The following is a 25,388-nucleotide window of genomic DNA, read 5'->3' on the forward strand; positions in this document are numbered from 1 at the left end:
CCATGGTAACCATTGAGAAAAAGCTAAACGTCGCATCCGGCAATGCGCCGAAATGACGTTTAGCTTAAGGCCGGATCAATGCCTTTCAATGGGCATTCATTCCGGATCCGGCCTTGCGGCAAGTGTTCCGGATTTTTGGCCGGAGCAAAAAGCGCAGAATGCTGCGCTATTTGCTGCGGCCAAAAACAGTTCCGTTCCGGAACGGAAGACATCCTGATGCATCCTGAAGGACGGACTGTCCATTCAGAATGCATTAGGATAATCCTGATCAGTATTCTTCCGGCATAGAGCCCCGACGACGGAACTCTATGCCGGAAGAAAAGAATGCAGATGTGAAAGAGCCCTCAATAAATGTGCCCCGTAGTTTTTGGTCACATTGTATTAGGATTTTCTAAAATGGGGTTGTCCTGCCATTCATATTGATGACCTATCGTTAGAATAGGTTATTAATATCGGATCGGCAGGAGTCTGACACCCCAGCTGATCAGCTGTTTGAAGAGGTGGAGGTGTTCCATGCTAGTGCTGTCTTTACTTCATTACACTATGCATCGTCTCCTCCGGAGTGGCGGACAGTATAATTACAAGTACTCGCGAGTACTTGCGATTACACTGCACCACCGACTCTTCTGAAATGACGGGCAGTGTAATAAGCAGCAAGCAGTGCTCGCATGAAGCGCTGCCTTCCCTTCCAACAGCTGATCGGCAGGGATTCTAGGAGTCAGACCCCTGCTGATCTGATAATGATGACCTATCCTGACAATAGGTCGTCAATACTTAACGTGTCATAAGTTTTTGAGTTTTTTTCCCCCCCCAGGACTGGAACTCCAAGAAAATGAACTAAAAATGTACTTTATGATCAAATCCTAAACATAATGCCATCATTTACAATTCATTTTTATACACTGTGATTTCTAGCAGCTTACTTCAGATATTTCTGGTATTCCAAATGGGTCTTTTCAGATATGCTGTGTATATTGTGCAAATCCACAATCACTATTGTCATAATTAGACGCAGAACTGGAGACAGTGACCTAATGCTAAGGAAAACAGAAAAATAAATGAAAAAGGCACGTTTTAATAAATAGGCAGGCACTGGCCAAATAAATCTTACCTTCTATTAAGTCAATCAAGAGGTTGTCTCACTTTAGCAAATGGCATTTATCATGAAGAGAAAGTTATACAAGGCCCTTACTAATGTCTTTTGATTGTCCATATTCCTTCCTTTGCTGGCATAATTCATTTTTTAGGCTACTTTTACATTAGCGTTTTTTTTGCGGATCCATCATGGATCTGCAAAAACGCTTCCGCTACAATAATACAACCACCTGCATCCATCATGAATGGATCCGGTTGCATTATGTTTTCTATAGCCATGACGGATCCATCTTGAATACCATTGAAAGTCAATGGGGGACGGATTCGTTTTCTATTGTGCCAGAGAAAACAGATCTGTCCCCATTGACTTACATTGTGTGCCAGGACGATCCCTTTGGCTCCGCTGCACGCAGCGTTTTGGTGTCCGCCTCCAGAGCGGAATGGTGACTGAACGGAGGCAAACTCATGCATTCTGAGCGGATCCTTTTCCATTCACAATGCATTAGGGAAAAACTGATCCGTTTTGGACCGCTTTTGAGAGCCCTGAACGGATCTCACAAATGGAAAGCCAAAACGCTAGTGTGAAGGTAGCCTTAATCGCTTTAGGCTACGTTCACCCTCTCATTTTATCTTTACATTTGTGAAATCTGTTCAAGGCTCTCACAAGTGGTCCAAAACAGATCAGTTTTGCCCTAATACATTCTGAATGGACAAGGATCCGTTCAGAATGCATCAGTTTGCCTCCATTCCGTCTCCATTCCACTTTGGAGGCGGACATCAAAACGCTGCCTGCAAACTGAGCCAAACAGATCCGTCCTGGCACACAATGTAAGTCAATGGGGACGGATCAGTTTTCTCTGACACAATCTGGCACAATAGAAAACGGATCCGTCTCCCATTGACTTTCAATGGAGTTCATGACGGATCCGACTTGGCGATGTTAAAGATAATACAAACGGATCTGTTCTGAATGGATGCATGCGGTTGTATTATTGTAACGGATCAGTTTTTGCAGTTCCATGACGGATCCGCCCAAAAACGAGTGTGAAAGTAGCCTTATACACTGCTTGTTTCCAGCAGTGAGAGCAGGCTGCCAGCTGTATAATACAGCAGGCACCTGCAAGTGATCGTGCGGGACCAGCTCCTGAGCCATAGCTGTGGTCGAACTTTTACGGAGTATTAACTATATAGATTAAGTGATAGTACGTCACTGAGCATGAAGTAGTTTAAAAATACAAACTGATGATCAAATTGTGGAACAATACATTTCAAAACAGATTTTAAAGAGAACTTCTTACCCACTCAAACTATTAAAATTATGTACCTCCCTTAACGCATAATGCTGTACATGTACAGGATTATATGCCCGCACTTGTATGGAGTGGGCTGCTGCAATGAGCTAGCTCCATACGCAGTGGGTGCCGGCTGTATCATACAGCAGGCACCTGGCTGCAATGATGGGGAATGAAGATTCCGCTGAACCTAGTCATTTAACCCTTAAGATGCCGCGCCCAACGTTGATTGTGACATCTGTGGAGTTAGGCAGAGTAATGTGGCTCGCTCTGCCTTCCAATCGGAGCCACCTCAGTGAAACCGTGGGGATCTGATAGGTTACCATGGCAGGCCTGTCATGGTAAGCTTCCTGCTGAACTATGCACAAGGCGCAGCTCAGAAGGCAGTGTCACAATCCTATTCACCCTAATAGATTTCTATTACAGTGAATAGGACAAGGGATCAAAAGATGGCATGTTCTAGCTCCCTAAGGGGGCAAATAGTAATTAAATAAAACAAACAAAAAAAATAAAGATATTAGGTTTGTGTCTGAAAATGTCTGCACAATTACATTATATTTTTTTTTTTAATTGCCTGTGCGGTGAATGCCATAACAAATGGAAAAAATAAATAAATGAAAGACACATGTTTCGCCATTTTTTAGTCATCTTGTCTCCCCAAAAAATTTAACAGAGATCAAAATGATATACATACCAGAAAAATGGTACCAATAAAAACTACAGTTTGTTACACAAAAAACAACCCCTCATACAGGTCTGTAGACCGAAATCTAAAAAGTTATGGCTGTCAGAAAATGGCGATGCAAAGAAATTTTTTAATTTTTTTTATAAAAACTATACAAGTTGGATCGATGCAATTGTATAAAGCCGCAGAATAAGGACATCTCATGTTATTTATAGAGCACAGTGAACGCTGTGATGTCACAACCCCGAAAACCTTGGTGGAATTGTGCGTATGTTTGTTTTTCAATTTTACCCCACAATTTCTTTTTTTTTTACCGTTTTCCAATACAAGACATGGGAAATGTAATGGTGGCATTAAAAATGCATCTTGCCACGCAAAAAAATTAGCCCCCATATGGCTATGTGAATAGAAAATTAAAAAGTTATGGCTATTGGAACATGGGGAGGAATTGGACACCAATTCAGTGAGTCCTCCAGTGGTTTATCAATGGTGTATCTATGTGCTCCCTCCACCCCACCCTTCCCCCAAAATATCAGGGACATTAGTCCTGCCACCACTCTAAATGTGGTCCTGCATAGCCACAGTGGCCACCACCAAGCAGACCTCAAGTAAATCTATACAAAGGTGCACATTCTTATTTTACCAGGCTATCTAGTCATACTATATGGACAAAAGTATTGGGAATACACATTACACCTACTGAACAGGGGCTTTTATGACATCCCATTCTACATCCATAGGCATTTGTATGGGGCTGCTTATATAAATAAAGAACTTGGCACTCAGATGCAGATAATGCAAATATATATTAAGGCAATCCCCAGAAGAAATAGTGAATGTTTGCAGTCCAATCCTGGATCTTTTACAGTGCTTGAAGAAGGTCCAAGAATGAACTGAAAATATTCACTTTCACTTTCATCTATTTCTTCTGTGGATCGTCTTAATAAATATAGGCATTAATCTGTATCTGAGTGCCAAGTTCCAGATTAAGGGGACATACCCATAATTTCACCCAGGCAGCCCCTGATGTTAGCATAAGAGCATTTCATGCTCCGATGTTCTCCCTTGCCCTGCGCTGGATCGTGCAGGGCAAGGGCTCTTTTATTTACAATAACGGCAGTGTGTTCGGTGATGTCACCGGCTCTGATAGGCGCGCTTTAGCGCTGCCCTAACCGTTTTACAGGCTAGGGCAGTGCTAAATTCCGCCCATCAGTGCCGGTGACGTCACTGGGCTAACTGCCGGGCGGAAGCATCCGCCTGTCAGCCCTATGGGGAGCCCGGTTCATCACCAGAACTCCAGAAAATGCGGATATATCCGGGTTCAGCTCTGAACCCGGACAACCCCTTTAATATAAGAATTAGGATCCTACTTGTGCACTACTGTGCAATACTTGTGGAGTGCCATTTATCCTTTCATTAATATGGCATTGGTCCCACTTTTGCAGCTAAGGCCTCTATCACACTTGCGCTGTCCGGATCCGGCGTGTACTCCACTTGCCGGAATTACGCGCCAGATCCGGAAAAACGCAAGTGAACTGAAAGCATTTGAAGACGGATCCGTCTTCAAAATGCTTTCAGTGTTACTATGGCAGCCAGGACCTGGTTGCCATAGTAGTAGTGGGGAGCGGTATACTTACAGTCCGTGCGGCTCCCGGGGCGCTCCAGAATGACGTCAGAGCGCCCCATGCGCATGGATGACGTGCCATGTGATCACGTGAACCATGCGCTTGGGGCGCCCTGACGTCACTCTGGAGCGCCCTGGGAGCCGCACGGACGGTAAGTATGCTGCTCCCCCGCTCCACACTACACTTTACCATGGCTGCCAGGACTTTAGCGTCCCGGTAGCCATGGTAACCATTGAGAAAAAGCTAAACGTCGGATCCGGCAATACGCCAAAACCACGATTAGCTTAAGGCCGGATCCGGATCAATGCCTTTCAATGGGCATTAATTCCGGATCCGGCCTTGCGGCAAGTCTTCAGGATTTTTCGCTGGAGCAAAAAGCGCAGCATGCTGCAGTATTTTCTCCGGCCAAAAAACGTTCCAGTCCGGAACTGAAGACATCCTGAACGGATTTCTATCCATTCAGAATGCATGGGGATAATCCTGATCAGGATTCTTCAGGCATAGAGCCCCGACGACGGAACTCTATGCCGGAAGAAAAGAACGCAGATGTGAAAGAGCCCTAAAACAGTTTCCACTCTCTCAGAAGGCTTTATACAAGTTTAGAGGTGTGTCTGTGGTAACTTTTGCCCATTTATCCAGAAGAGCATTTGTGAGGTGGGACAAAAGGCCTGCCTCGCAATCTCCATTCTACTTCATCCCAAAGGTGTTGATGGGGTTGAGGTCAGGGCTCTGTGAAGGCTAGTCAAGTTCTTCCACATCAGACTAACCCAAACATGCCTTTATGGATTTTGCTTTGTGCACTGGGACACAGTCATGCTGGAACAGAACAGGGTATTCCCCAAAATTTTGCCAGACATCTCTGGTGGAGGCTTATCTCCCAGGAGAACAAAGAGATCAGACGGTATAAATCATGTGCGCTCAATCCTTCTGTCCTACGACATCATTTGTCAGGTAACAACTGGGAGCTTCCCATACACACTAGATTATCAGACAGCCCTGCTGAAGACAGCAAGGTCAGCAGACAATGCTCTAATGTGCATGAGGGCCTTTATCCTTGTTCCATCTGATTAGCGGACATGATGCCAGCACTTGCAGGTTCAGTTTAATCACTTACTCTGTTTTGTCTGTTTCTAGAATTTGTATTATCCAGGACACCATTTATACAAACCTATACAACAAGCGCTGATAGTTCTGCCTTTGACGAGATCGTAGGGTCCTGTTTTGCCACTGCTCATATCTTAGTTGTGAGGTGGTAACAATATTATTAGATACTTGATGGCACTGAGTGCTGACTTTACGCAGAACACCTACTGCCTCCAAGACCAATCGAGGACAGAAAAGGTTTGAAATTCTTCTTCTGCATAGCTCTGTCATAGACACAAACCACCTGTTAATTGATATAAATCAGCATGTTAACGTTTTACTATATTTGTAGAATTTGTTTAGTCATTCGGTCTTTGTAAACAGCATGATAAATTATTTGAAAGTACATCTAGTAGAAAAAAGGAAATGGAATCAGCTTAGCCGTACCCTCCTGAGAGTGCACTAGGCCAAGGAATCCAAATACATCAAAGCTCCTCTAAAAGAGCAGTCAAAAATGTTCAAAAAGAATCACAATTTATCAGCACTTGCTAGTCCAAAGTAAACTTGTGATCCTTCCCCATTGCGGTTAATCAGATCATGCTGTTGCCAATGGTAATGGCTAACCATTTTTCACTCACATCTCCTGCAATTCTACAGTGAAAGTAAGAGACATGCGATGAAACACCACTGCAATAGGATAAATTCTTCTGACCCAGAAGAAGTAGGACTGCGAAACTGGAGTTGGGCACAACATGACACAATCAACATGAGCGGCATTTTATGTTTTTTCTTCTGGTCATTTTGGGAGTATAATATAATCCTTGAGTAGAGGATTTATCCTTTTTCAGAGATGTTTCACTATTGGTGGCACATGTCTCTTACTTTCTCTACAGGATTGCAGGAGATGTGACCAAAAGGTGCTTAGCTGTACCCATTAGCAACGGTATGATCTGATTGACCGATGTGGGGGAAAGAATACAAGCTAGAAAATACTAGATAAACTGTGCTCTTTTGGGGAGGGGTGAGTTTGATTTTCATCTGAGATTGTTCATATGAGCCATTGTTTTTATTTGTGGAGATATAGAAGAGAGATGACTCTGTTACCAGCACTGCTTCATGGACAAAATTACAACCTTTATACACTAAACTTTAAAATTCTAACCTGAGGCCAGATCACATAACACAATAAAAGAAAGAAAGCAGCTACTAACAAAATGTGCACATGAATTTTGCTCTTTTACTACAAAAAAAAAAAAATATCGCATGAATACACTGATATGTATTGTTTTTTAGGGCACCTGTGGTTTTTGGTTCGGTGTTGGTTTTTTACTGGATTTTTTCCAAAGGCTGTATGAACTGATTATATTTTTTGGTGGATTTCTTTTACCTATAGTTAAATAGAAGTAAAAACATCTGGGGGGGAAAAAAAAAAAAAAAAAAAAAACGCCAAAGATACAGAATGCAGCATTTTTCCAAAATAAACTAAAACATCAGTAATAAAAATAAATAAAACTTGAGTGTCCTGGGTTTCATATATCCCATAGAACTTCAGCTATCATCTAGAGCTTTTGAGTGCAAAAAATGCACCAAAAATCGCAACTAAAAATGCAGTCACCTCTTCTGTATGGGGACAAAGGATCAGTACACCTACACCTAGGATTTAGAGGAAAATAAGAAAAAAAATATCTTTCATCAGACCAGGGATCAGACTACCAGTCCTCATCAGACCCCCGATCAGACCCGCAGATTGGACCCCAAAGAGCTTCATTTCGGATCCCTATCAGATCTCAGATCAGACATTAAAAAAATGTAATAAACTTACCTCTCTTGCTACGGACGGCGCTGCCACTCTGCAACTTATCAAAATTAGGGTTATTCACTTTAGAAAAAAGACGACTGAGGGGAGATCTAATTAATAAGTATAAATATATCAGGGGTCAGTACAGAGATCTATCCCATCAGCTATTTATCCCCAGGACTGTGACTGTGACGAGGGGACATCCTCTGCGTCTGGAGGAAAGGAGGTTTGTACACAAACATAGAAAAGGATTCTTTATGGTAAGAGCAGTGAGTTTATGGAACTCTCTGCCTGAGGAGGTGGTGATGGTGAGTACAATAAAGGAATTCAAGAGGGCCCTGGACGTATTTCTGGAGCTTAATAATATTACAGGCTATAGCTACTAGAGAGGGGTCTTCCTCTGGATCAACTTGTGGGATAACAGGCCGAACTGGATGGACAAATGTCTTTTTTCGGCCTTATGTACTATGTTACTATGTTACTAAGAGCGATGCGGTTCTCGGGAGTGCATATCTTCCCTGCGACTGTGCCCGGAGTTCTAGAGAGGAGGTGCAGTAAAGCTGTTGCTAGGAGCAACCACAACCTTGATGAGTCTGCGGGAGAGAATGTCACTGCTTTACCAGAAAGGTTGATTACAAAGGGTAAGGCTGTTCCTGTTAATAACTATGTGGCAGAGCCAGTGACAGTGAGCCGGCGGCAGGGGATATCTGCTGGGCCGGTAGGTGATAAGTCACAAAGAGAAAATACTGTGTCTGAACAGGCGGATAAGCCTGCTGCGATTGCTCCCTCGCAGAAACCTGCAGGGGAGAAGGTTTCTGTCTTACCTCAGTTGCCCATGACCAAAGCTAGTTTTGGGATGACAAGGATCATGCTAGCCCAGGTAAGAGGCAGCACAATATTGAAACCTGAGACTGGTAAGATAATAAAGGTGCTGGACAGTCGTGCGGATAAGGACTATCCACTGATTTTCACTGAGCGTGAGACTCCAATGAGAACAGAGACTGATTAACTTGATGTTACAGATAAGCTTATGCATGAGGGGGTGTTGGGGTGTAATCTTCCCTTATGCTGGGAGTTGTGGAGTAATGGAGACACTTCTGCAGAGAGTGCAAAAACTCCTGCAGAACTTGTACCTGTACCTTTTAAGTGAGGATCTAAGGGAGCTGCACTTTGACCTGCATGGGGAAAGAATATTGACCATTGGAAACAGTGGTGCTGGTCAAATGCAAAGTGATGGTGACAAAAGTGCGGAAATGCATAAGGAAAATGTGTCATATGAAATATGTGATAATAATGACATGCCTTTTCCTTTGCAGGCTGTGATTGGGGAAAAAGCTCCCCCTGTTGGTAAACATGTGTCTGATATAAAAGTGTTGATAAATGTTGAAGAAACACCGCTAGGAGACCCCATTGTAGACAATGTGGCGGGGCTAGAGGGTGTACCACACGGACCAGAGGTGGATGTGCAGTCTCCACAGGTTTCTATGATTAATAAAATGTCCCAGGTGGGGATTGACTCAGGGGTGCCCCTAGAGGCCAGGGTTAATAATGACACGAGCAGTATAAGTGGCCTATGTGCCGTGACAGTTAGCAACTCCGGGAGTGAGGCTACCATGTCAAGAACCAGCAAAACTAAAGTGGTTACTAGTAGCGAGTCTAGCGACCAGATGACAGTTATATCTGACGAGACGAGAGTTCAGTCGGGTGACAGCCTAGTGTCTGAAGCTCATATCCTGACAGTTGTAGATGACCTGACAGGACAGTACAGCTACAAACTTGAAGATGTTTTCGCTCATTCTGTACAGTCCCTAGATACACTAGAGATGGGGCTAGCGGTTCTTGCAGAGCAACTGCAGGAATCTCCAGAGGAGTCACAGAAAGAGATGAATGAACTGAAGGAACTAGAGTCACTAATAGAAGCGGAAATTCTCCAACTTCAAGAGGAACTTGCAGCTTCTGAGCGATCCAGACTTCATGCAGAGCAGGAAAGAGATGAGCTGGCTGATGAGGTTCTAAACAGCGCCTCAGAAAAATCTGCTCTTTTGGAGGAGAAAAGACATTTGGAAGCCAGGATGGCTCAACTTGATCAAGAGTTATGGGATCGGGGGGGCGTGGCCAAGCCAGCATGGAGTGAGGGCGCAGGATTGCAGTGCTCTGACAAAATCCTGTGAATTATCCTACTTGCACCTAGCAACTTCGGGGTTTCTTTGGCTTATCTCCTGCCTAACGGTCCTCCCTGCTGTCGGGGTCGTGTTACCTGGTTCTGGCTGGCTGTGCTGCGGTGTGCTGAGCTGCGGAGATCGGCGGTGCAGAGGAGGAGAGCAGAGTGACCGGGCCTGAGTGGAGTGTGGAGAGACACTGGGGAGCGCTTCGCCGCACGCTGTACATTCCAGGTACGGTGGCTGACAACTTACCGGAGGCTGCTGCCGACTCCTGCAGAGGTCCTGTGTCCGGCGGCTGTGGCGGGAAGAGCGCGTGTGGCGGGCGCCATCTTGCCAGCGCTGTGTGAGTAGCGGCGCTGCGCTCTGAGCCAGCAGGCATAGGGTGGCAGCAGACCACCCATTATCTCCCTCAGGGAAGGTCTCCACGGTGTTCCTAGACCCTGCAAGAGAAAATCCTTCCTCTATATGAAGGCAGTGGATCGCTGTACAGTGTCTGCGATACTTTAGAGGTGGTGTTGGAGCGTTTATCCCCCCCTTTGTGACAGGTCCTGTGAGATTGCATAAAGGGGCATATTGAGTTGCTGCATGAGCGACGTTCCCCAGCAGGACTTCAAAGTTTCTGTTGTCCTTTTCTATGGGCCGCAAAACGTCTTCTGTGGCTCCATCTTCCGTTAAAAGCTTCATGGACGCCATGAGTCAGACAGAGAAGGAAAATGAGGGGTCTCCAGCCTCTAGTACCTCGGTTGTTGCTTCTCAAATTATGAAGGCTATAGCTGATTGTCAAGCCGCTCTTACATCAAAGATAGATCATCTACAGTCTGACCTTAGCTGTCTACGGCATGACTTTGACAAAATTCGTGACAGAACAGCTGCAGTGGAGCAGAGAGTGAGTGATGTGGAGGATGCCTCCAGGGCGGTTGGGAATGACACCAGGCAGCTGCTGCAACAGGTTCGGAGCCTGCAAGCCAGGGCGGAGGACGCTGAAAACCGCAATAGACGTAATAACGTCCGTATCCTGGGCTTACCGGAGAGAGTGGAGGGGTCTACTCCAGAAATTTTTGCGGAACAACTCATAAAGGAAGTGTTACATCCCATCTCTCTTTCCAGTTGCTTTGTTATAGAGAGAGCACATAGGATTCCAACCAGGCCCTTACCGCCGGGATCCCCTGCTAGGCCTTTCATCATGAAGATCCTGAATTATAGGGACAGAGACGCTATTTTGCTGGCAGCCCGGCAGAAGGGGACTATCAGTTACGAGAATGCCCGTTTGTCCTTTTACCCGGACTTTACTGCAGAGGTCCAGAAGAAAAGAAAGCAGTTTGCTGAGGTCCGAGCGCGGCTGAGGGACAAAAATGTGAAATATGCCATGATTTACCCTTCTCGCTTGCGGGTGCAGGATGGTGAGACGGTCCGTTTCTTTAACACTCCTGAAGAGGCTACTGAATGGATTGAGAGAAACCTGAATGCAAGACCTCATCGCTGATGGACTCTGATATAGCAGGGCCGTTGGTGCGAATGGGTACCTGTTTCAATGTTGAATTCCTTTACTGGCAGGACGGTGGGGGGTGGGGGAGGGGGGGAATACTTGGGATTTAACGCACCTCTATTACTCCTGCTAGAATTCTTGTCTTCTTTGACATTGTTAATTGATCAGAAGTTTAACCCCATATAGGTTGGCTAGGTGGCAGCACCCTGTATGAGTATGCACTGTTGTAGGTACATTTATATATCTGCATTGTACCACTAAAGTACTTGTTTGGTGCACATGTTCTGAGGAGTTAGGGTAGGTTATCGTACCCAGAAGTTGTAAGTTGGGGGTAGCAGGCTCAACCATGTTTGGTAGGTTTGGGCAGGGTGGGTTGGGGCGGTGGGGAGTGGGAGGGTCAGGAAAAGTATTTGGGTTGGGTTGGGTTTTGATGTGGTTTGTGTGTATGTGTGAGTGTGCCCTCACTGGTCGGAGAGTTCTGAATGCTGTCGATGGAAGGATAAATGGCGGTGGTTAAATTACTTTCATGGAATGTTAGGGGTCTTAATGATAAGATTAAGAGGTCTTTAGTATTCAATTATCTGAAAAGGTATAATCCGGACATAATATTCTTACAGGAAACGCACCTGCAAGGTCAGAAAGTGCTAGCCTTGCGGCGTCCGTGGATAGGCCCCACATACCATGCGGTTTACTCGAATCATGCGAGAGGTGTATCTGTGTTGGTTGCTAAAAGTCTCCCGTTTCAGATCATGTCTGTTCAGCTGGACCCTTATGGGAGGTATGTGATTTTACATGCCTGTGTTAGAGGCCTGCAATACCTATTTGTGGGAGTATATATTCCTCCGCCTCTCCGCAGGGAGGTCCTAGATGTAATTACAGCTAAAATAGCAGGTTTCCCGGCTTTGCCGCATATTCTTATGGGTGATTATAATGCCACTTTGGATCCTATACTAGACAGAAGGGTTCCTCAGGCCTCACACAGCAATGTCCTATCACATTGGATCAATACTTATGGTTTGGTGGAAGCATGGCGATACCTACACCCCTTAGACAAGCAATTTTCGTGCTATTCAGCTTCTACTAGCTCACTTTCTCGCATAGATTTAGCTTTTGTTAGTAGAGATTTATCCCCTTATATCAAGTCCAGTGATTATCTGCCGAGAGGGGTATCGGATCATGCCCCCCTCCTTCTGATATTATCACAGCCGCTGGCTTCAACGGATAAGCAATGGCGGTTAAATCCTATGTGGCTCGAGGTACTGCCTGTGGTGAGCGAAAGTGTAGACACAATGGGGAATTATTGGGCAGAGAATGAAGGGTCTACGAACCCTCTGGTAGAGTGGGATGCTTTTAAGTCAGTGATGAGGGGTGCTTTAATTGCGGCTATTGCAACCCACAGGAAGGAGCTAAATATCAAAAGGATAAAACTGGAGACGGAATTAACTGATAGAGAGAGGTCGTTTGTGCTAGATCCATGCCCTGAGAAGCAAACTCTGTGGCTTGATGCGCAGCGTAGATTTACCTTGCACCTAACTGAATATACTGAGAAGAGATTGTTAAATCAGAAACAAAATATTTTTTCAGATGGGGACAAATGTGGCAGGGCCTTGGCGTACTTGACTAGATCTGAATCTCAGCAAACAGTGGTAGCGGGAGTGCGAAATGTTCAGGGATTATTGTTGAGGGAACCTAGAGAGGTCTGCCGTCAGTTTGCCTCCTACTATGAGACATTGTATGCCTCCAAGATCACATGTTCCTCGGATGAGATTGCCAGTTTCTTAGCAGGGGTGGAGATTCCTTCTCTAGACAGGGAGGATAGGATGACCCTGGCGGCAGACATATCTGACCTGGAAATTGAAGCGGCCATTAGTTCTTTAGCAACTAAGAAAACTCCAGGACCCGATGGGTTTCCTGCAGAATGGTATAAGAGATTCTCTAAGGATCTGGTTAGCAGATTTGGGAAGCTGTTGAGGTATGCGCTGGAAAACGGTTCGTTGCCTCCGTCTTTTTTGGAAGCAACGATAGTGGTGATTCATAAACCCGGGAAGCCGTCTGACCAGTGAAGCTCTTATCGGCCTATCTCACTTCTGAATCTTGATGTCAAGATCTTTGCGAAGGTATTGGCGTTAAGACTAAGGGGGGTGATTCTCTCCTTGGTTGGGGTAGATCAATCTGGGTTTATGCCAGGGAAGACCACAGATATTAATTTACGGCGATTATTCACAAACCTTCAGGTTAACCATGATAATAGAGGTATGAGAGCTCTGGCGTCCCTAGATAATGAGAAAGCTTTTGATTCAGTAGAATGGGAATTTATGTGGGCTGTGCTGACTCGAATGGGCTTTCCAGAGAAGTTTTTGCGATGGCTGCAGATGCTTTATAGGTCACCTTCGGCGAGAGTCAGGGTTAATGGGTACACATCAGACTCCTTCCCCTTGGGTAGAGGTACTAGGCAGGGGTGCCCGCTCTCTCCCCTACTATTTGCATTAATCATGGAACCTCTATCGGTACTTATATCCTCCACTTCAGGGATAGAAGGTTGGGAAATAGCTGGTATATCTGAGAAGATTTCATTATATGCCGATGACATGCTGGTGTACCTAGCGGACGCGGGGAAATCCCTAGATACTCTTTTAAGTGTAGTTGATCAATTTGGTAGCTTCTCAGGTCTTCGTGTCAACTGGGCTAAGTCTAGTCTCTGTTTGGTTGATGATGTTGACCCAGCTTGTATCTCGGTGAACAATAAACTACAAATCGTGGAACAATTTACATATTTGGGGATTATTGTTCATAGAGAGGTGGCAAAATTTTATGATCTTAATATTGCTCCTACAATGCAATCCATCACTCGGAAGCTGGAGGCTTGGGGAAATCTCCCTTTAACTTTGATTGGGCGTATTAATGTGGTAAAAATGATTCTCCTCCCAAAATTGTTATACTTATATAGGGCAGCTCCAGTGTTAATCCCCAAGAGTCATTTTGCTACCCTAGATAGGGTGATTGCTCCCTTCCTGTGGAACAAGTCTGCTCCCAGAATAGCGAGATCCACCCTCCAGGCGTCTTACCTGCGGGGGGGGGTCTTGCCTTGCCGAATCTATATATGTATTATGTAGCAGTGCAGCTGAGTTATGTGGCGTGGTGGGTGCGAGCAGACCCGGGGAATCCGGCGGTGGTGTTGGAGGCAGCACTGTTAGGTTCCTATGAGGCGCTTACGAATTTGGCATATAGAAAGGGAGATAGGTCTGTAGCGCACTACACCCGATCAATGGCAGCAGCAGTGCAGGTATGGGTGCAATGGGGCCAGAAGGAGAACCCTGAGGAGAGTGGGACTACGTGGTCGCCGTATTTACCGCTGTGGAGAAACAGAGTGCTTCCGGAGCTATTCTCACTGTTGGAATTTGAATTTTGGCCCCAGAAGGGGATCCGGTATCTTACTCAACTGTATGACGGGGTTTTTTTTAGATCCTTTAGCAGTCTGCAGCAGGAATACAATTTGCCTAGGCATTGTCTGTATAGATATTTCCAACTTAGACATGCCTGTCAGGCTCAATTTGGGAGGGACCCATTAAGGTTGCAGTGTAGTCCTGTGGAAGCGGCGATTAGGAGGGTTCCCTTAGTCAAACCGGTGTCGACGCTTTATGCATCACTGATGGCGCTGCAGGCCTCCCCTCTGGATAAGGCGTTTGTCAGATGGAAAAGGGACATAGAAGGTTTGGTGGAGGCGCATGTTAAAGAATCTAGTTGCACATGGAGATCTACGGTAGTGAGTGCTAGGGATCAGTTAATTCAAGTTAAATGGCTTCACAGGATTTACTATACTCCTGAGAGGCTGTATAAAATGGGTAAATTGTTAAACCCACATTGCACAAGATGTGGACATGAAAATGGTTCCTTCTTACACATGGTGTGGCAGTGTCCGATTATTCATGCCTTCTGGGAGGAGATTCATACATATATTAACGATAAACTGGGCTTTCCTAATGTCTGTACTGAGCTTACTAGCTTGTTGGGGGTAGTTAATGAGATTGTTCCCACCAAGTTTGGCAGGATGCTTTATAGAATTCTCTTATATTACGCTAGGAAAACTATCCTTCTTAATTGGAAACCTCCTAAAAATCCTACTACGCAACAATGGGTGCAGTTAATTAATGCGGATCTGGGTTTGTATAAGTTCGTATATGAGAAAAGAGGGACCCCTGATCGCTTCATGAAGATATGGGACCCCTGGATTGGTGCACAGACTCTGGTATCATAGGTGACGGAGTAGCTGTTCGACCAGTGAGGGTGGTGTGAATGTGTGCGTGTATGGGCAGTACTTCTAAGTATCCTCAGGTGGAGTTAGATGGGTATTTTTTCTTATTCTGAACTTGATACTGCTTCTGGCCTACACTTGGGTCGTGAGAAGAAGATATGATTAATCCCATGTATTTGATTTGTACTGGAATCGATGGATGATTGTCTGTATTGTAATGTTGTTATGCTTTGTATGACTTGCATAAAAAAATTAAATAAAAAGTTACTATTAAAAAAAAAAAGAGTTATGGGATCGCATGGTGGACCTGGACCACCAGAGACAAACTGTATCTAGATTGAAGAAGAAACAAAAGAAGTTTGACCAGCTCTTGGTTGAAGAGAAATACATATCGGCTCGATATGCCAAAGAACGTGACCGAGCGGAGGCTGATGCTCCGGAGAAAGAGTCCAAGGCCCTCTCCTTGGCTAGAGTCCTTGAAGAAGTGCTTGAGGAGCGAAATGAATTAGAGAGGCTGAACAAGCAACTCGGAGCAGAGATGACATCTTTTGAGCTCATGAGCGCTTCCATCTATGAGGTGGAGAAGCCTAAGCGTGCTCCTGCACAGCAGGTGGAAGAAAGTGAGAAACCGGAAGAGGAAGATCCTCTGGAAGACGCCAAGAAGCCAGAGCCTGTTAAAAATGGGACTGGAGAGGGTGGCACTGTGGTGCTGGCTGTGGCAGAGAAGATGGCAGATGCTTCTGCTAAACCAGTTGATGGGGCTGATGTGGATGCCAAAGACCACAGACCCGTGGTAGTGTGTAACCTAGGCCTGGAAGACGTCCCCTCTGCATACAGGGCCTTCCAAATAGCCAGCAGGCTGCTAAGGAAGAAGTACGAGGAAGTGAACGATCAGTTTTCGGATCCGGGCTATTACGATGGGCTGTATCTCTTGACTCCTCCACAAAAGGAGAACAGTGTCCTGGGTGAGCTTCTGGAGAAAATGACAGAAGACGAGGAGTCTGCTGAAGACCCCGGTGCCTCCTGCCTCGATGAGGGAGAGGGGTTAACAGGGCAAGTGTATGGTGCCATGTCCGAGATGGCCAAAGTTAAGCCAAAGGGAGCCGCGGCCGAAGTGGAAAAAGCCGCTAAAGAAGCAGAGGTCTCTAAAACTACCATAGTAGCTGGGGTAACTACTGCTGGAAAGAAGGAAGAAGTGACCCAGATGCACGTAAAATAAGCAAATAGGGGCAAGCATGCTCTGCTGAAGGAGCCCTGCAAAGCAAAGGAGAAAGTGTCGGGATATGACCATGACTGGGAACAGTTCAGGCAAGAGCTGCAGCAGTCCAAGAAAGGACGTGAGGTGTATGTACAAGAGCCAAAGGATCTAAAAAGAGAGAGAGATCAAAATATACGACAGCGCATCATTATCACTCGGGAAAAAGTAGGAAAAGTATCTGGTCATGAGATGGGCACATGAGGCCTTTAGGCAGTTTCGGTTAGGCAAGATACTACTGTTGGTTTTGGTGATAAACCAAGCTCTGCTGGCGTGGGTCTGGCAGAACAAAGGGAAGGTACGTGTCACCGAGGTTCCTGGCCTCGGTGAAATAAGTACCGGTAATTTTCTGTGTCAGCGGCAGCTAGTGCTCGCTGACACTGTGTTATTTAGTGTGGCTGTAAAGCCAATCTGGGCCGGTTCTTATTGGGAGCAGCCAAAGAGCAGGGTGGGTGGCTGTTCCCCACGTCCAGGCGAGGTGGATGCCCTCTCACCAGCCTCCCGTGGTTATGCAGGTGTTCACCCTCACGGGCTTGAACAAAGGGGGGGGGGGGGATATGTGAGACAGCGACAGGTCTCACGCAGGTTAGAGACAAGGAAGGGGTGGATAGTTTGGTCCACACCCCTATTCCACCACAGGTGAGACCAGCTGGAAGTAATCAGGCTGGCACAAAGCACCTCCCAGGGTGTCTCACTTTGGGGAGTGTGTTGCCTGTGGACAGAGGCCTGGAAGCTCTGTGTGGTCCAAGCCAGGAGGGCTGAGAGACCACGATTCCCCATGTGTGCTGAGACACTGGACTGGAGGCAGTGGGCGTACTGTACTCTGTACAGCCAGGAGGCTGTGGGACATTGACTGAGAAAGCCGCTTGTGTTCACAGGATGTGAACAAGGACTTAGGTGAGTCAGGAAACTCTGTGTTAGTTAGAGCCTAGCCGGGCAAGTGTTTATTATTTTATGTGGATGTCACATGTGTTAGGTGAAGCTGCGACTTCATGATAACCTGTGTTGGTTGGAGGTGCACAATAAATGCACGGTTTGGACCTGAAACCTGGTGTCCTAAAGTCGTATCTATGAGAATGACCCCGAAGAAGAGCTAAACCCCCACACTGGTCATAACTAAGTAGGCCTGTCTCAACCAAGCATGCATGCTTATTTGAATGGTGAGGGGGAAATAAGTCGCTGCCAGACACCTCTGCCAGCAGCTTATCTCCTATGAGAACGAAGGGTCAAGCATTTTGAAATCCCCCTACCCAAGTGCACCTCGTGCATTGATGACATCAGGCTCTATCTGTATACACCATAAGAATTAAAAGGGTTTTCCATGACTTTATAACTGATGACCTATATCAATATCTGATTGGTGGGGGTCTGACACCTGCCCAGCGCTGTACATAGTATTGTGATTGAGCTTGGTTTCGCACTCAGCCACATTCACTTCTATGAGTCTACGCTGCGCCTAGGCCATGTGACGGATGAACATGTTGTTACTTTGTCTAGGGAAAGCTGTGAGAATACAATTGCGCTACTGCAACCGCCGCTGCCTTCTCAAAGAGCTGATCCGCGTGGTTCCCGGGTGCTGAACCCCCACCGATCAGATGCTGATGACCTATCCTGAGGATAGGTTATCAGTTATAAAGTCTTGGAAAACCTGTTTAAGTATCCATATTTACACATCTGCATTTCCCACTTGAGGCCACTATTCTTATAGGACAGGGTGGCCTAATAAATGATTTTAAAATCTCACAGTTAACATGGGAAATATACTTGTCTGTCTGAAGCCAGCTGCTGCAGTCCTCAGTGGTAAAACAGGTCATTCCTTGGAGATGTAAGAGAGAGAGAATCTGCTCCGTTTCAGAATAAAATGTCACAGCAGGGTCCATATTGTCCTGAATCCTAAAGAAAAAACAGTTATATAAAACATTAATATATGTGCAGCTCTGCAGACCTAAGGACCTAATGTAAAATAGGGTTACATAGTATGGATGTATACTGAATTCCCACCTCCCACAATTTGGTGTCAAATATAGTCAATATCCTAATTTATCCTTTTCATTAGTCATCAAATAGGAGTTTAGGAGTAAATTATGAACCAGAATTCAACTGATACTTAAAGGGAACCTGGCATCAGTTTTATGGTGTCCTAACTAAGGGCAACATAAATAAGTGACTGATTCTCTTAGCAAAATGCTGGGTCACTTTCTTTAATTGACCCAGTCAATCTGCCAACATCTTGTATTGAAAAGCTCCAGCTGATAATGATGAGTCATGAAAATTTATGAGCTACTGAATCTCCCCGTCCACCTGCTGCTGAGTGACAGTTATTTTCCATATGACTCAGCAGCAGGTGGGCAGAAGAGAGGCTATAGCTCTGAATTAAATATACGCTGGACTCAAATCAGCTCATTAGCATACAGCATATTTGTGTGTATATTATGAGGTAACCATCTGTCATACCAGTAAGTGAATACATCTAGGCACTTTTTAGTAGATATTGATTGTATATAATTAGATTATAATCAAATATCCACATGACAGGTTCCCTTTAACATCTGTATGAACACAAAACATGAAGTAAAGTTATCAGACACTTAAATGGAGTCTGTCATATAATTTTCTCCAATTTAACTATAAGAACTGCCCCACAGAAGATTGCAGACACATTCCAGACATCCCTGTGTGCACTTTATGTCTGTATTCCATGTCCAGGAAAAGCACTTTTATTCTGCTGAACAACTGTTCCTAAGTGCGTAGCTGGACGGGCTTCATTTTGCCTTGGGCACTTGGGAGCCATTTCTTCAGCAGAATAAGGGCTCATGCACACAAACCTATTTTCTTTCCGTGCCTGTTCCTTTTTATTTCCGGACCGTATGCAGAACCATTAATTTCAATGGGTCTGCAAAAAAAACAAAAAAACGTAAGCTTCTCTGTGTGCATTCCGTTTCCGTATATCTGTATTTCCGTTCCACAAAAAAAATGGAACATGTCCTATTATTGTCTGCATTACAGACAAGGATAGCACTGTTCTATTAGAGGCCAGCTGTTGCGTTCCACAAAATACAGAATGCACACGGACGTCATCAGTATTTGTTCTGGATTATTCTGGATTCGTTTTTTGCGGACCAAAGAATACATACGTTCGTGTGAATGAGCCCTAAATGTGCTTTTCCTGGACATGGAATAAAGACACAAAAGGGGTTGTTTATTAACCACCTCCGGACCGCCTAACGCAGATGTGCGGTCCGGAGGTGGCGGCCCTGCGCAGAGTCACGCATATATGCGTCATCTCGCGAGGGCCGGAATTTCCTGTGAACGCGTGCACACAGGCGCGTGCGCTCACAGGAACGGAAGGTAAGCGAGTGGATCTCCAGCCTGCCAGCGGCGATCGCTCGCTGGCAGGCTGGAGATCCGAATTTTTTAACCCCTAACAGGTATATTAGACGCTGTTTTCATAACAGAGTCTAATATACCTCCTACCTGGTCCTCTGGTGGTCCCTTTTGTTAGGATCGACCACCAGAGGACTCAGGTAGGTCAGTACAGTCGCACCAAACACCAGACTACACTACACCCCCCCCCCCCCCCCCGTCACTTATTATCCCCTTATAAACACCTGATCACCCATGATCACCCCATATAAACTCCCTGATCACCGCCCTGTCATTGATCACCCCCCTGTCAGGCTCCGTTCAGACGTCCGCATGATTTTTACGGATCCATGGATAGGATCCGGACAGGTGCTCAGAAAGGCAGAGCTGCTTCAAAAAGCATAGTTTGTAAACGCTATAACTTTTACCCAAACTATTTTTTTTTTTTTTTGCCCAAACATTTTTTTTTAATCAAAGACATGTAGAACTATAAATTTAGCGAAAAATGTATATATGGATGTCGTTTTTTTTGCAAAATTTTACAGCTGAAAGTGAAAAATGTCATTTTTTTGCAAAAAAATCGTTACATTTCGATTAATAACAAAAAAAAGTAAAAATGTCAGCAGCAATAAAATACCACCAAATGAAAGCTCCATTAGTGAGAAGAAAAGGAGGTAAAATTCATTTGGGTGGTAAGTTGTATGACCGAGCAATAAACGGTGAAAGTAGGTAGTGCCGAAGTGTAAAAAGTGGCCTGGTCATTAAGGGGGTTTCAGCTAGCGGGGTTGAAGTGGTTAAGACTGGCGCAATGGTACCCTGGCGCACGATGAGCCTAAGTTGTGAAGAGCTCCCTTGCTGGCGTAGATTTAGATAAAAAATTTTATGCCTAAAACAGACCTGGCATGAGCGGGGAAAAGTTGCAGATTCGGCCGCAAATCACCTTTGCAACAGAATCTGCGACTGATATACGACAAATGTGTATACTGTAAGTAATAAACCCCAAAGTGCACACAGGTATGCCTCGAATGCGACTGCAATCATCTCTGGTATACAAGAAGAGAACCGGCATTTGCAAGATGGATGCAATTCGTATCTGTTTATTGCCACATCAGAAGAAAATGACGCAATTCGACTCTACAATCGAGTCTTTCACAAACAGGTATGTGTGTGAAACCAGCGGAAATTAAATTGCCCGCTAGTTCTGACGTCACAAGCCATGACGTCAGGTTGTCAAGGAAACAACATAAACAAAAATAATATTCACAAGAACTATGGTAATCAAGGGATTACATAGAGAACATGCATGGCTATAATACTGACAACATGGCAGTAATATAGAAATTACAGGACTATCATGGCAAAAGATACATATAGAAACGCTATGGAAGGATGTGGGAAGGCAATAATCAGAATGTCCATCATGTTTTCTGTGAAAAAGAAAGGAACAAAAAAAGGTTACTATACAAAATACAATGCTACTAGCGTTGTATCATAAAAAGCAACTCATTTCATGATCACGATTCAAGCCATTTGGCTCCAGAGCCTGTAATCTGGATGCAAAAGGCTTCCCGCTTTTTCAATATCTTGATTCTGTCACCACCCCTCCGTGGTGGTAATACCTGCTCAATGATTTGGAAACATAATTGGGAAACATTATGGTGGCATTAGTCAAATGGAACGGCATCGAAAGTGACAGATTCTTTTTCCGTATCGTGGACTTGTGCTTACAGAATCTGTCTTTCATCCGGGTTGATGTTTCTCTGACATATAGAAGTCCACATGGATATTTCAAAATGTAACACAAAATTGCTGCTACACATAAAAAAGCCATTAATGGGAAATTTTCCCCCTGTAGGTGGGTGGGTAAAAGCAAGGAAACGTGCCTCTTTTTGGCGTAGTGTCATCTGTCGTGCCAAGGTTTTGTTACTTCCAATGTCTGCTTTAATTATGGTATATTTTTTTTTATATAACAGATCATGGGTAAATTTTGAAATTCTTCTATGGCTGGGTATGCCTTCTTGATAATGCCCCAGCGTTTATGTATAATGGATCTGCATTTATTAACCCATGGGTGGTATTTGACTATAAATGGGATCCGTAACTTTTTTTGTGGTGGTTTTGTTGTCCAATTTAATCCTTTCTTGGTGTAGTAAAGAATCTGGATATCCTCTTGCTGTAAATTTTCGTGTCATATCATTGATTCTTGTCTCCCTGACGGTAATGCCTAAGACTATTCTGTCTACCCGTTGATATTGCGAGTACGGTAATGATTTCTTTACCGCAGGTGGGTGATTACTTGTGAAATGCAGGAGATTATTTCTGTCAGAACTTTTAATATATATATCAGTTTGTGTCTGACCCTTGTCACCCTTAATGACCCATGTGTCAAGAAAAATTAGATTTTTGTGGAGTCTCTCGCTTAGTTCATTGGGGGACACAGGACCGTGGGTATAGCTGCTGCTGCCACTAGGAGGCGACACTAGGCTGAAAAGTGTAAGCTCCTCCCCTGCCGGCTATGCCCCCTCCAGCCCGGAGAGAGTACCGTATATCAGTTTGTGCCCAAGCAGTAGGAGTAGGAGAAAAACATACAGGAAACAAACCATAACCCAACTAATGCCAGTAGGACCAAACCAGAACTGAGGACCTTAGCGGCAAACCAACCGCCATCACCTGCGGCAATAATAGAAATCAATGGGTGGGAGCTGTGTACCCAAATGAACTAAGCGAAAAAGAGATTTTACCCAAAAATCTCATTTTCTTGCTTGTATCATTGGGGGACACAGGACTGTGGGACGTTCCAAAGCAGTCCACGGGGAGGGAAGAACCACACGGCCATGGAAAACATCCTTGCGGAAGCTTATGGCACTGCTGCCTGCAAGACCTTGTGGCCCAAAGCAGCGTCCGCTGATGCAAAAGTATGCACCTGGTAAAACTTGGTGAACGTGTGCAAGGAAGACCAGGTCGCTGCCTTGCACAACTGTGAAGCGGAAGCATGGTGGAAATTAGCCCAAGAAGCGCCCACCGCCCTAGTCAAGTGGGCCGTGAAACCGAGGGGTGGTGCCTCGCACGGGGAGCGGTATGCCTCAGCAATTGCCAAACGAATCCACCTGGCAATCGTCACTATGGTGGCTGCCAAGCCTTTGCGAGGACATTTGGGAACAACGAACAGAGTCTGTACGGCGGAAAGAACTAAAAAAGGATAAGTAAATCCTCAGAGCCCGAACCACATCCAGCTGATGGAAAGCTCGCTCCCTAGGATGTGAGGGAGAGGGGCAGAACAAAGGGAGAACAATGTCTTCGTTGACATGGAAGGCAGAGACTACCTTCGGCTGAAAAGAAGGTACTGGGCGGAGCACAGCCTTATCTTGGTGCAGAGTAAGGGTTCCTTACAAGAAAGCACATCCAATTCCGAAACGCGCCTGATGGATGTGATTGCCACCAGGAATTCAACCTTCCAGGAAAGAAGACTGAGGGGAACTGGAGGGAAACAAGGACTAGGTTCAAGTCCCAAGAGGGCAAAGGGGGGTCGATAGGGAGGGACGGCGAGCCACCCCTTGTGGAAAGATCTTAACCGGGGCCTGTTCTGCCAAAGGACACTGGAAAAAATTGACAGCGCCGACACATGTCCCTTTAAGGAACTAAGAGCAGGACCCAAGTTGAGACACAATTGCAGAAAGGAAAGGATAGTCGGAAGTGAAAAGCACAGTGGAGGGAGGCTACGTTCTGCGCAGAAAAGACCTCAAAGTTCTATAATAAATCGGTGTGCGACGGGGCCAGTCCGGAGCGATGAGAATCGCCTGGATGCCCTGGAGGGCATCCTGATTCTGCGCAGGAGGCGAAGAGGAGGAAATACAGACAGTAGAGAGAAACCGTCCCATGGTGCCCCCAGTGCGTCTATGGCGCACGCCCGAGGTTCTCTTGTTCGAGAGAAGAAGAAAGGGAGTTTGTTGTTGAGCCTGGATGCCATCAAGTCCACCTCCGGTTGGCCCCAACGGAGACAAATGGAGTCGAACACCTCCAGGTGCAGAGACAACTCTCCCGGGTCCACTGTCGTCCAACTGAGGAAATCTGCCGTCCAATTCTGCACTCCTGAAATGTAGACCACCGATAGAGCTGGTACATGAGTCTCCACTGCAGGATTTTGGCCGACTCCTCCATCACCGCTTGACTGCGGGTCCCGCCTTGGTGGTTGATGCAAGCCACCGCCGTGGCGTTGTCTGACTGGATCCGAATCGGCCGGCCAGAACTAAAGGTGGTACAAGGGGAAAAGATGGAGCCTTTAGAAGGGCTTCCCTGTGGTCTGAGTAGAGTGGTCGAGACCCGAAGTGAGAAGGGGGGGGGGGGGGTAAAATACTCACCTATTCCTGATTACTCACACCATCTTCTCTTCACCCTCCCTCAGTGGAGCAGCAGGGTCACCTCTTCAGCAGCTGGCACCTGAAGTGGCAGGAGTCTGGTATGGCGGGAGGGTCTTGTCGGATCCAGGTGACCCTTTGGCTGGTGGGGGGCTGGGGAGCTAGGGTACCCTTGTCCACCTTCCGGGCCAGAGAGAGTATTAAAAGTATTAGCCGGCAGGGGAGGAGCTAACACTTTTCCGCCTAGTGTCGCCTCCTAGTGGCAGCAGCTATACCCACGGTCCTGTGTCCCCCAATAATATGCCAGCGAGAAATTAATCTTTTTGTCATCCCAGTGTATGGTGAACTGGAGTTCCTTCCATATAGAATTTAGGTAGATGGAAAAATACTGTAAGGATTAATGCCGCCCCACCACACGCAAAAAATCTAATCGATGAAACTACGCCATAAAATACAGTGTTTTGTAAAGAGTGGGTTCCTATAAATGAATTCATTTTCAAACCAGGCCATATAACAATTTGCATATTGCAGTGCGGCATTCAAACCCATCATGGTCCCGAGCCGTTGCTGAAAAAAAACGTGTCCTGAAACTAAAAATTATTTTCTTTCAAAACAATCCCCCAAAGTCGCATGAATTTTTTTTTTTCTTGAGCAGTATAGGAAGAGGATTCAAGCAACCATTCTACCGCCTGCAGACGTTTTATATTCTCAATCGAGGTATACAAACTGCATACAGCAAACGCCACTAGCAGGTTGTCACCTTGTATTAAAAGATTTTTAATCTCTCTGAGAAAATGATCAGTGTCTAACAGGAAAGAAGGTGTATTTTTAGTTAATAAAGTAAGGACTATCTCCAAAAGGCTGGCTGGTGGAGATAAGATAGAATCGTAGACGCCACTATAGGGCATCCCGGAGGGTTTGTGATCGACTTATGATT

The 25,388-nt window shown here is 45.5% G+C and overlaps 1 protein-coding gene across 6 annotated transcripts in view; it reads right to left on the reverse strand.

Annotated features, from left to right (window-relative positions):
- ERMARD (ER membrane associated RNA degradation) overlaps positions 1 to 25,388 on the reverse strand; it is a 294,895-nt gene that overhangs the window by 40,110 nt on the left and 229,397 nt on the right. For all 6 annotated transcript variants that reach the window (XM_044290348.1, XM_044290351.1, XM_044290345.1 and 3 more), the window contains 3 exons: positions 18,498 to 18,626; positions 5,866 to 6,084; positions 924 to 1,037 (listed from right to left, as the gene is read on the reverse strand). In XM_044290348.1, the coding sequence (XP_044146283.1) occupies positions 924 to 1,037; positions 5,866 to 6,084; positions 18,498 to 18,626 (462 nt within the window). The remainder of the gene's footprint in view (positions 1 to 923; positions 1,038 to 5,865; positions 6,085 to 18,497; positions 18,627 to 25,388) is intronic.

This window comes from Bufo gargarizans, chromosome 4 (assembly GCF_014858855.1).
Source record: "Bufo gargarizans isolate SCDJY-AF-19 chromosome 4, ASM1485885v1, whole genome shotgun sequence".
In the NCBI taxonomy this organism is placed as follows: domain Eukaryota; kingdom Metazoa; phylum Chordata; class Amphibia; order Anura; family Bufonidae; genus Bufo; species Bufo gargarizans.